Source organism: Acomys minous, assembly GCF_964271855.1.
Source record: "Acomys minous genome assembly, chromosome: 4".
NCBI classification, from domain to species: domain Eukaryota; kingdom Metazoa; phylum Chordata; class Mammalia; order Rodentia; family Muridae; genus Acomys; species Acomys minous.
In genome coordinates, this window is record NC_140486.1 from 19875477 (window position 1) to 19889046 (window position 13570).

At 39.8% G+C, this 13570-nt stretch overlaps 1 protein-coding gene across 2 annotated transcripts in view; it reads left to right on the forward strand.

The window, feature by feature from the left end:
• FAM210A (family with sequence similarity 210 member A) overlaps positions 1-13570 on the forward strand; it is a 29829-nt gene extending 16259 nt beyond the window's left edge. Inside the window, exons 2-5 of one of the 2 annotated variants that reach the window (XM_084779096.1) lie at positions 3803-3852; positions 4357-4869; positions 8560-8671; positions 12017-13570. In XM_084779096.1, coding sequence (XP_084635222.1) covers positions 4394-4869; positions 8560-8671; positions 12017-12250 — 822 coding nt within the window. In that variant the 5' untranslated portion in view covers positions 3803-3852; positions 4357-4393 and the 3' untranslated portion in view covers positions 12251-13570. The remainder of the gene's footprint in view (positions 1-3802; positions 3853-4356; positions 4870-8559; positions 8672-12016) is intronic. The other variant, XM_084779095.1, reaches the window with a different exon arrangement.

Genomic DNA, 13570 nt, shown 5'->3' on the forward strand with positions numbered 1-13570 from the left:
AATTACATGTTCCAATATAGTTAACAGTTTCATAGTAACAGAACACAGGAAATCGTGTCAAGACAATTTTCACATACATTGATGGAAACATTGGTAAATGAGGTACAACAAAACAGGAAGTCTCTGCTGTCTCCATAGGTATAAGAACATTAGCTTAGACACAGGTGGGCAGGGAATAACTAAGAAGACTAAAATTAGTTCAAGATTAAACTCTGGGCCTGCAATGTTTTGTTACTGGAAAATCAGAGGTCCCTCATATATTACTGGAAATTTGCCAATTCTTGAAATTGTTAGTTTTGATAATAAAAGAACTTAAGTGTAATTTAAGAACAGACTCAGAAAAGTTCAAGGACAATTTTATTAGTTAAAAGAAAAGCACCCACCCACCCATCCCCATGGAGCTGGACAGATTGCTCAGCAGTTAAGAGCATGTACTTCTCATACAAAGGACCCAAGTTCAGGCCTCTAAGTCCTGTTGCAGGGGTTCTAGTGCCCTCTACAGGCACCCACCCATGTAGCATCAGCATGTTTGCACAGGCACACACACACAAATAAATACATAAATAGTAAGGCAAGTTTTTAAAAGAAAAGGAAAACCCCAGCCATATGTCATCTGTAAATCTCGGTAGCTGCCCAGAGGAGAGAAATAGAGACGAGGAAGAGAGAAAACTGTGATGTGTGAACAGCCACATGAAGTGGAGGAAGGCTTCAAGAGAGAGTGAAAAAGCCCAAACCAAAGAAGGCCATTATCTGAAAGAAAGAGACAGAAGAGAAGAAAAAGGAAAGTTATATCTCAGAAACATGGGCCGACTTAATAGAACTCGAAGGTGTTTCTGTAGCAAATGTACAGAGAGCAGAGATTCTAGGAAGGAAAGTACTATCTCATTGAAGGGATGATTATTCCTCCCATCTCTTTAGCATAATTTAAGGAATACTAGCCTTCCTGAAGGGATGGTCCCTTGACTAGGTGACTGGGGGAGGGGGTGAGTTAATAAGAAAAACTAAAACCAGACACCACTTAAATTTTTAGGTCTTACATGGTCATCAAGTGACAAGTGCATATCAAAAGCAAGAGAAAGCAAAATTAGGGCAATAGGGATTGCCTACATCTAAAGAGGATGCACAAAAGTTGTCAAGTTCTATTTGGTTACTGGAAGCAGTACTTACCCTATGTTATCATCATCCTAAAATCACAAAAAGTCACATACTTTTATTGGGTAGAAGAACAGAAGGATTGAATATTAAAAGATTATTTTATGCCTTACAAAACTTAGTACACAACACTTAGGGCACAATTAAGGTTATAAGTCATTACAGCACATAGCTATTTTGGATCAAGGAACTTACATACACAACACAATTTTATTTCAGTAAGATTCTGGAAAACTAAATTTCCATAGCATCAAATAAGTAATACACTTTGAAAAAAAATATGAGGCATTGAAGGATGCAGACTGTCATACTAGCAAGAAGCCTAATATAATCAGGTATATGATATTGTTCCTCTATTGGATGAGATTGAGTCCAGAAGAATTGGCAGGTATCCAAATTGGTCAGAAACTTGTTCCCTAGAAATAGTGCTTACAAAGCAGGCATGTTGGCTTCAGGTCAGGGCTCCTCACAGAAGGAATACACAAGATGAGAAGTATTTACCAGAATTCATTCCAAGGACAGAGCATATCATCCCAATATCAGAAATGGGGTCCTCCCTGGTCAAATAATACCCCTACTAGCCATCAAAGAAAAAGCTCAAGAAAAAATAAAATGGAAACCCCAGAATAGTATGGTCCTGGGACATTGAACAAGACACTTTACTGTCTTACAAGCATGCAGAAAGTGTTAAAATGTTACTTCCAGCCAGACAATTCATAATTGAAAAAGCAAACCAAAATTTACATATTCACAGACTCATGAGCAATAACAAGTGGCTTAACCCTGTGGTTCTGTAAATCAACCCAAAAATTACTGTAAAATAAATGGCAAAGACTTTTGACCATGCCAGTATTGAAAAGAATAACAAGAAACCACACACACACACACACACACACACACACACACACACAGATTGCCTCTGAAAGATGATTAAAAACAACAACAACTGAGCATATAACACCAGATAGAAGCACTGACAAGAACATAAACATAGAAGGCAAAATACCTGAAGTTAATTAGGACACCGTTACGACAGGCATATATTTCTGCCCCTAACTTTTACAAAGAACAGACGGGACACACTGGGAATTCCCAAGGGAAGGAGAGAATGGACAGTACAGACCCACATATGGTAACATCACTTGAGCTACGATGTATTTAAAAGACAGATAGGCATCCCTGGAATATGAAAGTGGAAAATGCTGTGGAGAGAGATGACTCGGTTATTAAAAGCACTTGCCGCTGTTCCAGAAGATACAAGTTCCCAGCACTCATGTTTAGTGACTTAAAACTACCTGTAATTCTTGCTCCAGGAGATCTGACACAGTTTTCTGGCTTCCACAGGTATCTATCTGCACGTACACATTGAAATACAAATAAGTCTTTAAAAAATTAAGTGGGAGATAGATAGGAAGCAGAAAGTCACATGGCATGAGCTGTGAAGGACAACACAGAGATAGGAAGAAGATAGAACCCCCCTGGGAAAGTTTAAGTTGAGAGTACTAACAGATGCAGGCAAGGTACTTTAACTTAACTGTGTAGATAGACTACAGAAGCAGTGCAAAGCCAGTGCTCAAAAAAATATGCAGGCTCTGGAACACTGCCTATGGGCCCTATAACCAGAGAACCCACTTCAATACACAGGCAGTGCCCTGATGAAGGGGATGTACAGTGGAATTTTCACTTACGATATAATACTTGATGTAGGGTTATCTGTGAGAACCTGGTAGGAAATGATGTTTTTTAGAGAAGAAATAGGATTGATCTTATAATCTGGATAATTCATTAATAAAGGCTTTTATATGATGACAGATTATGCTTTCTCTGTCAATGTCTATTTGAGATAATGAATTTTCATGTCAAAGTACACATGTCAGCAACTGCTAGGTTATTATTGAAATCTTACTAACTCTTAGTAATAATGGAATTTAAAATAGATCATCTGTTTTCAAAATGTTAGAAGTATTAAGTTGCTAAAATGGAATAAGGACTACATGTTAGCAGTTCTAATAATTCCATCTCACACTAAGAAACATGCATTTAAGGAGGCTAAATAAAGCCAGGCATGGTGGTACACACCAGCAATCCCAGCACCCTGGAAATCAGAAGCAGGTGGGTCTCTCTGAGTTCAAGGCCAGCCTGGTCTACAAAGTGAGTCCAGGACAGCTAAGGCTACATACAGCAACCCTATCTCAAAAAGAAAAGGGGAAAAAAGAAAAAGAAAAGAAGAAAAGAAAGAAAAAAAGGCTAAATAATTTGTTCAAAAATACTATTGATTAATCTTGCCTTTCAGTGAAGTGAGGGGACGTTAGTTATCTTTGCATTATTTTATGTGTGTGTCAGTCCCCTGGAGCAGGGATTACAAAGGGCTGTAAACTGTAGGTGTGGGTGTTGGGAACTGCACTTAGGTCCTCTGGAAGAGCAGCAAGTACTTGTAACTGCTGAGCAATCTCTCCAGTCCCTTGAATTCTTTAGATAGGATCACCCTTTGTAGCCCAGGCTGGCCCCCCATCTTATGGTCTTTCTGACTCCAAAGTACCTTGTCATTCTGAATCCAACACTGATGCCAAGTCAAATCATGAGACATTGTTTTTGGGTGTTTTGTTTTGTTTTGTTTTGGGTTTTTGTTTTTTTTTTTCTCTTGATATAGGGGGAAAAAGAAGATAAAATACCAGGCTGTTTCCTTTCATCACCAATAACGTATGTGAATTACAACTTTATTATTATTACGTGTTTAAGGGCTGTTACAGAATAGATGGTACTGATCACAACTATCTAAACGTTAACACTTGTGAAAGGAACTCATTTACAGAGTGGCGTTCTATCAGGAGTGGCAGTCATTTCTGTAAGAACCCTGTTAAAGTAGTCATCATTTAACTTGTTGACTTGGGCTTGGGGCCTGAAAGCAAAGTACATCTGTACTCAGATCAGAGCTCCCATTGATTCTTTGTGTAATAGAAGAGTCCTTACAACATCCCATTTGTAGTTAATGTTACCCTCCACAGTGTCTGCTAAGCAGACTGCTTACATTTAAAGGATGTATTTTATGAAATGTTATGGTCCTTAAAACTATATACCTTGCCATTTTTCCTGTACATTAGGTACCAGTTTGTCCTTTTATTGCTAATGCACAGTGGTTAACTTTTAAGTAGTTTGACTAAAAATGGAAATCTGTGTGTAACACAGTATTTTTTCTAAATCTAGTCTCTGTGGAAGCTGAAACTCATCACCATCCTTCAACATGCAATGGAATGTACCACGGACTATGTCTCGGCTGGCACTCAGGACATTCTTGGAACCACAGAAAGCTGGGCTCTTTGATCATCATCAAAGCATAAGAGGACCGTTACTTTTGCATAGCAGTGACTGCAGAGTGGTTTGGACACCACACCTCCAAAAGCAGTGGCTACATGTGCCTGCTGTTCAGTGCCTTGCAAAGCAAAGGAATCTGTTAGATGCTCAGCCACCTCAGCTGGGAGTCCTTCACCAGGAACAATGGGAACAGGATACTTTATCCAAGAGGGTTTTCTCTTCCAGTGCCACATCACAAGAGACTCCATCGGAAAAAAAGGAAGAGCCTGATCCTTTACAGGACAAATCTATTAGTCTTTATCAACGATTTAAGAAAACATTTAGACAATATGGAAAAGTTTTGATTCCTGTGCATCTAATAACTTCTGGTATTTGGTTTGGAACATTTTACTATGCAGCCATAAAGTAAGTTTTTGCTTAGTTGACCATCTCCCACATTTTACCACAATATTAGTCTTCTCATTTATAAGGCCTGAAGTAGCTTTATTTTATTATCTGTACATGTGTATGTGTGTGGGTGGGTGAACATGAGGAGGTCAGAGGACAACTTGGAGGAGTCAGGTCTCTCCTTCTACCTTGTGTGCCCAGGATTGAGCTCATATCAAGCTTGCAGGCAAGCACCTTTACCCGCCAAACTGTCTCGCTGGCCCTTAATTTTTTAAGATTTATTTTGTTTCTACTATGCATGTGAATGCAAAGGCATTCAGATCCCCCTAGAGCTGGAGTTACTCTGTGTAGGTGCTAGGAACCAGACTCTGGCCCTCTGCAAGAATACTGTAGCTTTTAATCTTTATTTGTTCTTTATTTTACTACTTTGTGGGTTCTTCTTCTGTCTCCCAATATCTTCTCTGGCTCGGCTCAGCTTCTCCTGGCTCAGCTGTCCCCAGCTATTTGAGGGAGCAGAGGGTTTGGATGTTTTTCGCTGCCATTCTAGAAGGGCAGGATAAATTTGTGTGTGTGTGTGTGTGTGTGTGTGTGTGATGCCTTTCTGTTCTTTGCATTACATTCTTTGTTAAAGACATTTTCTATACATGTGTAGTATTTGTACAAGTCCTCAGAACGGCCCTATTTTTAACAGAAGGCATTCAGTCCCTGTGGCCATGTAGTCCTGCTGTCTGGTACGTGGCCATAGTGTTACTACGTTTGTCTTTTTTGAGCCACTGGGGATTCCTGGGCTTCAGTATTGTTGACGATTATGTCTTCTTCCAGTTTTGGGTCTTAGGGAAAAATCTTGCGTCTTAGTTAATTGAATATGAGGTTCTTGTTTGGCCTCTTAAAAGGAACTGTCTCCTTTTACTGCACCTTGCTTTCTTGGGTAAACAAGTTATGTTTTTGAAAAACTAGACTCAAAATAACTTGAAGATACCAGTTGTATTTCAAGTTTCTTTAGTTCACCTAAGGCAGTGGCAGATTCTGTTATCCCCTGTGAAATGCATCTTTCTACTCTTGTCTTTCTTTGTTTCCTGTAAAATGCTATGTCAAAATATACAGGTGAGACTGCCTGATTTAAAAGCATGCACACTGAGCATCACAACTTGCCCTGGGGCCCTTGGTCAGCATGGGCCTCTGCCAGCCTAGCGCTTACTGTTCTGCGCCGCAACCTGTCCTGATGGGTGCAGAGTGCACAAGATGGAAAAGTTCACTTGTTTCAGTGGAAGACTTAATTACAAGTGATACTTAGAAAATATTCTGTCTACAGAAGAAAACGAATTGGTACATGTTCCAGTGGGAGCCGCTTACTGTCAGGTTAGGGTTGGTTGTATTAAACTCCAGTTTTCCATCCAGCTAACAAAACATTGTAACTCTTTTCATTTTGTAGTAACTGAAAAGTACCCTTTCCCTGTCTGTTGCCTACTTAAGAGAGGAAATACTGTTTCTGGAAGGATGGACATCAGATCAATGTCGTATCACTGACCTGTTTGTCTTAGTTACTCCCACAACCTGAAAGCAAAATACATTATGTATTTAGCTAAGTGTATTTATATCAGACAGAGTTAAATTATGCTAATAGGTGTATTTTACACTGACTGCTAGTGTTTGGCAAAAGGTGTATTCTTTGAAGATAAGTGTTCTCTATAATGATATGGCTCAGTAACAACTATGTTGTCCCTGCTTTCAGATGCTTTGTGTCCAGGGACCAGGCTCCTCCCTGGCATCCACTGTCAGCCTCAGCTCTGCTGATGTACTTCCTCTAGACGGTGAACATTCTTTAGACTTTGTAGAACAATCTGTAAACAGTCAGGCAGTGAGCATACATTCCTGCCAGGCCACTAAGTGGCAAACAGAAGATCTTCTGGTTTGATTCAGATTCTTGTTAGTAAAATAAATGGTGTTAGCTGAGTTTATTACTGTCTTATCTTTATGATAAATGTTTTCTTATCTTTATGATAAATGTTTTCTTATTCATTACTATCTTTCATATTTGGTCATATTTTGTCTTATTACTGGTGTTAAATGTATAGATTTTATGTGTTGGGTTTAGTTAGAACTAGGAAATAATTAATAAAATAATTTCATAATCATATTTGTGCTAGAAGATATAAAATTAGCATGGTAGGATGTTACTTTAAACACTGAAAAATATTCATTAAAAGACCAAGTCTAATATTGAGTCTTTAAGGATTTTATTGGTGCATAAAAAGAAAATGCAGATAAATAGTATTATACTAGACTCCTGGTTGGTTTTGAAATATACCTTTTAAAAATAGTTCTTTCTGCTGCTCTGATTTCCTCATATTTTTGATGCTAGCTAGTCTTCCTAGGTAATGATTAGCAGTGTCTACTATACTATACAAAGAGTGGTGGCTTAGTGTCACCTTTTCCCCCAGTTAAACCAATTATTTAATATTAAAAATAAATTAAAAGCATGCAGCTACCTTAATATTAAGTCCAGGAAGTTTCCTTTCTTAGTGACAAGGGAAAGAGACAATTATATTGGAGCAACCTGAGGATCCTGCCTTAGTTAAAAGGCATACTTTTAAGTGCCAGGGATGGGACAAAGGCGACAGAGTGATGTTATATACTCCTACTGTCATGTGATAGACCATACACAGCTCATCCTGTGTAGCTTCCCTGAAGGAGAAAACAATCACAATCCCAAATCCAGTCCTTGCTATCCCGGCCATCTAAAAAATACCCTTCTGCCTTCTTTCCCGTCCAAGGTTCTGAAAGTCATCTCTGGAGAGGAAGAGATCAGAAAGAGGAAAAGAAAATGGTATACTGAGGCAGTTTTTTAAATTACAAGTTTTATATTAATACACTTTTTTGTATTAACCTTATACCATTGTGTGTGTGTTAAATCTCATTGGTGTGATAATTATAAGTTCGTGTGGATGATTTTTGTCCTGATACAGATATGCAGAGTTGTAATCAGAAAAGATTAGAGCAATGGGGTAAGCCAAAATGAGGTACTAAAAGTACGTAAGTCAGGGCTTACCAGTTTGGAGGCTTTCTCTGCCTTCCTCTGAGAGTCAGCTGCAGTTTGTTGTAATTATTCTTTACCTTCCTTTTAAGCTTACAATAAGCATAAAGGCGTACTTTTAGAATACGCCAAACCCACAGAACCATTCATTCTTTGTATAATATCATAGAAGTGATACTGATAAAAGGTAAAAATTTAATATCCTGAAATGTGAATTGGAGGGTTGTAAGGAAGATGGTATTGGGTGAGGAAGTAAAGATGAAGTAAACAGTGATCCTGCTCTCCTGGTCTACTTAAGCTGTTACTGACTAGAATAAAAGTGTCCACATTTTAATAGACTAATTAGGCCACATGAGCTAAGAGATGACAGTATTACTTACGTATTCAAGAAAGGTGTGAAAGAGAAATGGAAGCATTGAATAATACAGAAGCAACTGCTAAGCTGTTGGGGGGTGATGGTTTAGGTTTGTTTTGTTTTGTTACTGCTTTTGTTTTGTTTTTTTGAGGTAGAATCTCAGTATGTAGCCCAGGCTAGCCTCCAGTTCTTGAGCCCTCAGAGCAAATAAAATTTAATATACATTATCCAAATTTGTAGTTTATGTTTTCAGATTATCTTCTGAAAATACAGCCCTTAAAGGTTTGCTTATATGATTTAATTTATGTTTCTTCTGCAGAGGAGTGAATGTTGTCCCTTTCCTAGAGCTCATTGGGTTACCGGACAGTGTAGTAGACATCCTGAAAAACTCCCAAAGTGGAAATGCTCTGACAGCATATGCCATGTTTAAGGTAGGTTCTTCACTTACTAAAACTCTGAACACTTGATGTACAACTCACCTTTAGCTCTGAATTGGTTTTTTATTTATTTATTTACTTATTTATTTACTTGCTTACTTACTATCTATCTATTTTGTTGTTTTAGAGACCTGGTGTCTTTGTGTAGCCCTGGCTATCCTGGACTCGCTTTGTAGACCAGGCTAGCCTCGAACTCACAGAGATCACCTGCTTCTGCCTCCTAGAGTGCAGAGATTACAGGTGTATGCCACTGCACATGGGGGTTTTGTTTTCTATAATTTAAACATGTGATTTTCACCTTTTGTATTTGTAATGAACAGCGAGTACAAGAATAAAACTACGGCTTTAGGAAGAAGTACCTTAAAATAAGGTACCGAATAAAATTATATAAAAGTACATGGAATAGTGACTTATAGTACTATTCAGATGTATTTTTTTCCTATCTTTACTAGAATCGTCTGACATCTTAGTTTTTTCAATACTTTGCTGCGTTTTTCTCTCATTAAAGTGTATTAAATATATTATACGTTAAATTGAACTATAATATATCAGAGTATATAATGGTGGCTTAAGTCAGTTTTCTGGCTCCCCTTGCCCGTGTGCAGGCAACTCTTCATATTATCTGAAGTGTTTCTCCCTGTACTTACGAACTTCAAGAATTCAGGGTCCTGCACTTGGGCTTTTCCTCTCTAGTGACTTTAGGTGCATCAATGCTTAGCTGATTTGGAACCTTCACATCCTGTGGATGTCTCCCGCCTCTCCTCTCTCTGTGAGTGAGAAATGGGGAGCATGGTCCTGAGTGTCTATATCCCACAGCCCCTCAGGTAGAACAGCAGAGGTGCCTTTCCTCCTTAAGGCAGAACACCAAGGGTACTGGGGCATCAGAGCTCCCTCAGATGGCCTCTAGCATGCACCTGTAGTTAACTCAGATTTAAATGAGTAAACTCTGACTCCATGTCAGCTGTCATGCTGGGAACCAGGAATTCACTAACTAAAGAAAACACTGTCGGGCCAGGTATGGTGGGTTGAGCATGCCTCTAGTTCCAGTACTTGGGAAAAGGAAAAGATTTTCTGAGTTCAAGGCCAGCCTAGTCTACAGGGCAAGTTCTGAGACAGTGTGAAACTCTTTCTTATAAAAAGAAAAGAAAGGAAGGGAAAAAAACAAAGCCCCTGCCAAGTACCTGCCATACAGAGCATATATTCTAGGGAGTAAGAGTGGCAAGGCCATGGGTAATTGGAGAGACAGAGAAGGAGGATATATAAGCATGCACCCACACACAGTGTGTATAAGCACATATATGTGGTGCATGTATATTTAAATTACATTAAATGGTACTGGATGTTAAGAACATGGTTACGAGTACTTGATGCTCTTGCAGAGGACCAGCAGTTGGATTCCCAGCACTCGCTTGTTGACTCGCAACTATTTGTAACTTCAGTTTCCAGATGGTCCAATGCCCTCCTTTGACCTCTGTGGGCACCAGGCACACATGCAGTGCACATATACATGTGCAGGCAAAACACTCATATGCATAAAATAAGTATTTAAAAAACATTTTTAAAAAGAATAAGCCAGATAAAGGAGGTATTTGGGTGTGTGTTAGTTTGGACTTTGTTTTTTATTTTGTTTTGGTTTTTGTCCAGCCCACCCCTTCCCTCTACCCCAAGATTGCAGATTTAAAGGGGAGGTGCTCCAAGCAGCTAGTACATTGATCTGGTGGCTGGGGGGAGGGGGGGAAGATACCTAGCAGAGGAAGCCTTGAGAGTTGCAGGATGCTGTATGCTAGAGGGCTAGCTGGGAGCCAAGTGGCTGGAGTGAACAAGAAAGTCTTGTTGCCGGGCATGGTGGCACACACCTTTAATCCCAGCACTCGGGAGGCAGAGCCAGGTGGATCACTGTGAGTTCAAGGCCAGCCTGGTCTACAGAGCAAGTCCAAGACAGCCAAGGCTACACAGAAACCCTGTCTCAAAAAAACAGAGAGAGAAAAAAAAGTCTTGTCAGATCAGCATGGAAACCTGTTGAGAAACTTTAAACATGTGGCCTCTGTTTCAGCAAACTCTCTGCAGCTACTTTGTTGAGAACATCTCATTAAAAGCCACAGCTTCTGAGAGGAGCTGTTTGTCACAGAAGCCTAGGCCTGATCCTCATGGTCAGCACCCTAGTGCTCTCAGGAGAGGCAGTCAGAAGTAGCTGTGTGGTGGATATATTTTAAAGAAACTAAGGCTTTCCTAGTGACAGGCATACAGATTACGTTGAAGAAACTGCAGTAAGAGCTATTCATTTGGGGCTGAGCAGCTAGAACTGAGCCACCATTTCCTATGAGTAAAATTGTGGAAGGAGCAGGACTGGGACAACTGAGGTTCCAAAGTGGACTCAGACGTGCAAGCACAGGTGAGTCAGGAACTTAGCTATACAGAATTAGAATTCAGTTGGAGATGTAACACTAAAAGCATGAACCTGGACAGCCAGTCATGGGTGTGAGAAACAGAAAAGGATTGAAAAGCTAGGAAGTGGCCAGAGATCCTCAGGAAAGCCATGGGGTCGGGTGGGGGTCCTGGCACCCAGTGCATGGGAGTCAGGCAGAGGAAGCCATCTTAGAGTGGGCCAGGTTGTCTGCAGGTTAATGGTGGGTATGGTTTCACAGAGGCCATTAAAACTGCTAAGAGCAGGTTGGTTGGTAGGGATAGAGGAACAACTGAGAGTTGAGACTGCTGGGTAGTCTACCTGCTTGAGCACCTGGTCCCATGGAGCCATTTGCTTATACAAGCTCTTTGCATTGCTTCAAGTCTCTTGTCCTTTTTGTCCTGGCCTCAGGAGTTGTCAGTTCAGACCCTGTAGTGAGATGGGAGTATACATGCAGAAAAAGTTAAAGATGATTTGGGAGTAGAGCAAAAATTAATCCAGCAAAGAAGTGTTTAATTCTCTCTTGGCCTCCTCCCCCTGTTTGAAATTTGGCTGCATTTTAGCTCCAGATCTGCCATACATGGCAGAGATGTTAGGGCACAAAAAATGATGCACCTGTATTACCTGTGTTACCACAATCTTGTCCTGTTTCTGCCATGTGGCCAGGCCTGGTCCCATGATCATTAGCATTCATAAGGGTGTCAGTGCAACTGTCTATGATAACCCTGAAATCTTAAGTAACATAGTCTGAGGACAGGCAATTTAAGCCCACAGGAAAAGTATCCCTTGTTAGAAAGACAAAAATATAGGTAAGAAGCTCACCTCCTCAAATAATAGTTATGCTAATTATTAGCAAAACGTTAAGTTCCAACTTAATTTTATTTATAGTCAATAATCAAATGTTGATCCACCTGTTTGCTTTCTTTCTCCTTAAGATCGCCACACCCGCCCGCTACACTGTGACCTTAGGAGGAACGTCCTTCACTGTGAAGTATTTGCGAAGTCACGGCTACATGTCTACCCCACCACCTGTCAAGGAGTATCTGCAGGACAGAATGGAGGAGACGAAGGAGCTCATCACAGAAAAGATGGAGGAGACAAAGGGCAGACTCACTGAGAGACTACAGGAAACCAAAGAGAAAGTTTCTTTTAAGAAAAAAGTGGAATAAGGCTGCCTTACTACAGAAAACCTTGCACTTTAACCCTCTATATACTCTGGGCAAAGAACATATTCCTGATATTTTTTTCCTTTTTTTGGTTACTTGACTGAAAGTATTAGTTCTCTGAGGGTTAAAGAACAGATAGGTTTTTTCTTTCTTTCTTTCTTTTTCTTTTAAATAACAGTAGAGGGGAGAATCAGTGTTTTTCAAAAATGAAGAAATGAACCCAGCATACAGATTTTATATGAATTGCAGCAATAAGCTAATAAGTAGTTAATGTCCTAGAAGTCAGAGTTCTTTTTCCATATCTTCAGAATCAAATTTGCTTCATGCACTCTGGCACCTGCAGTGTGTGTGTACTGGGCAGTCCACTCCTAGCATCAGAGTCATTAAGTACCAGTTCTGTGGGAAAGCGTACACCATTCAAACTCTGGATAAAGAAGGAGAGTAGAGACGTTACCTACCTATTGACATGTTAATTTATAAATAACATATATTGGCTATGTAATGAAATGGATCTTTTAAAATGGTTTTAACTGGAGCTCGTCAAAATCACATTTTTTAAGCAAATTTTTTCAAACTTGACTATGCATGGTGATTTATCACATGGACTGCTAAACTTCCTTGTAACTTGCTTGTGTCTTCTCTATCTAATCTTGGGAGAGAAGTGAAAGTTTTATAAACTTTATTGTTGAAATCACATACAACAGTAAGTCAAGCTTACTGTTCTTAACTACATCAAGCCTTGCTTTCACCACCGATTTTGGTAGGAGCAAAAGTCTGTAACTGAGTATGGACGAGAGTGGAGGCTCATTGTGGTGCCTGTAGAGAATAGGTGGGCAGTGCACCCATGTGGGTCATTTATTGGTTTCACAGATCTCTCCCACTACTTCAATCCCTGCAGGATTTGGGTCTTTGTATCCCTGGTCAAACAAAAGAAGCCTGTCTGTCCTGAGTATCATTAGTGTTGTGGCTAATATTTCTCAGATCGGAAGAGGAAAATGCTGCTTAAATATTCTGCTCAACTTTTTATAGCAAAAGTGTCCCTGCTTATAACTAGTCGGGCTGTCAGGCAAGTCCCATAACTATAGGTTTGTGTGTCTCATATTGCACTAATGGCTCACCTATGGTTCTAACCCGATTGGACACTGGAGCAGCAAATGCCTCTTTAGAGGGCATTGGTTTTGACTTACCATCAAGAAAATGTCAGAGACTTTGGCACATAGCTGTGAGGGTTTATGTCAAATGCTTAATTTGGCCTCATTTAGAGAATGGAGGAATAATGTCACATTTGAGACCCAGTCATTATATTAAAGCACATTATAAGTA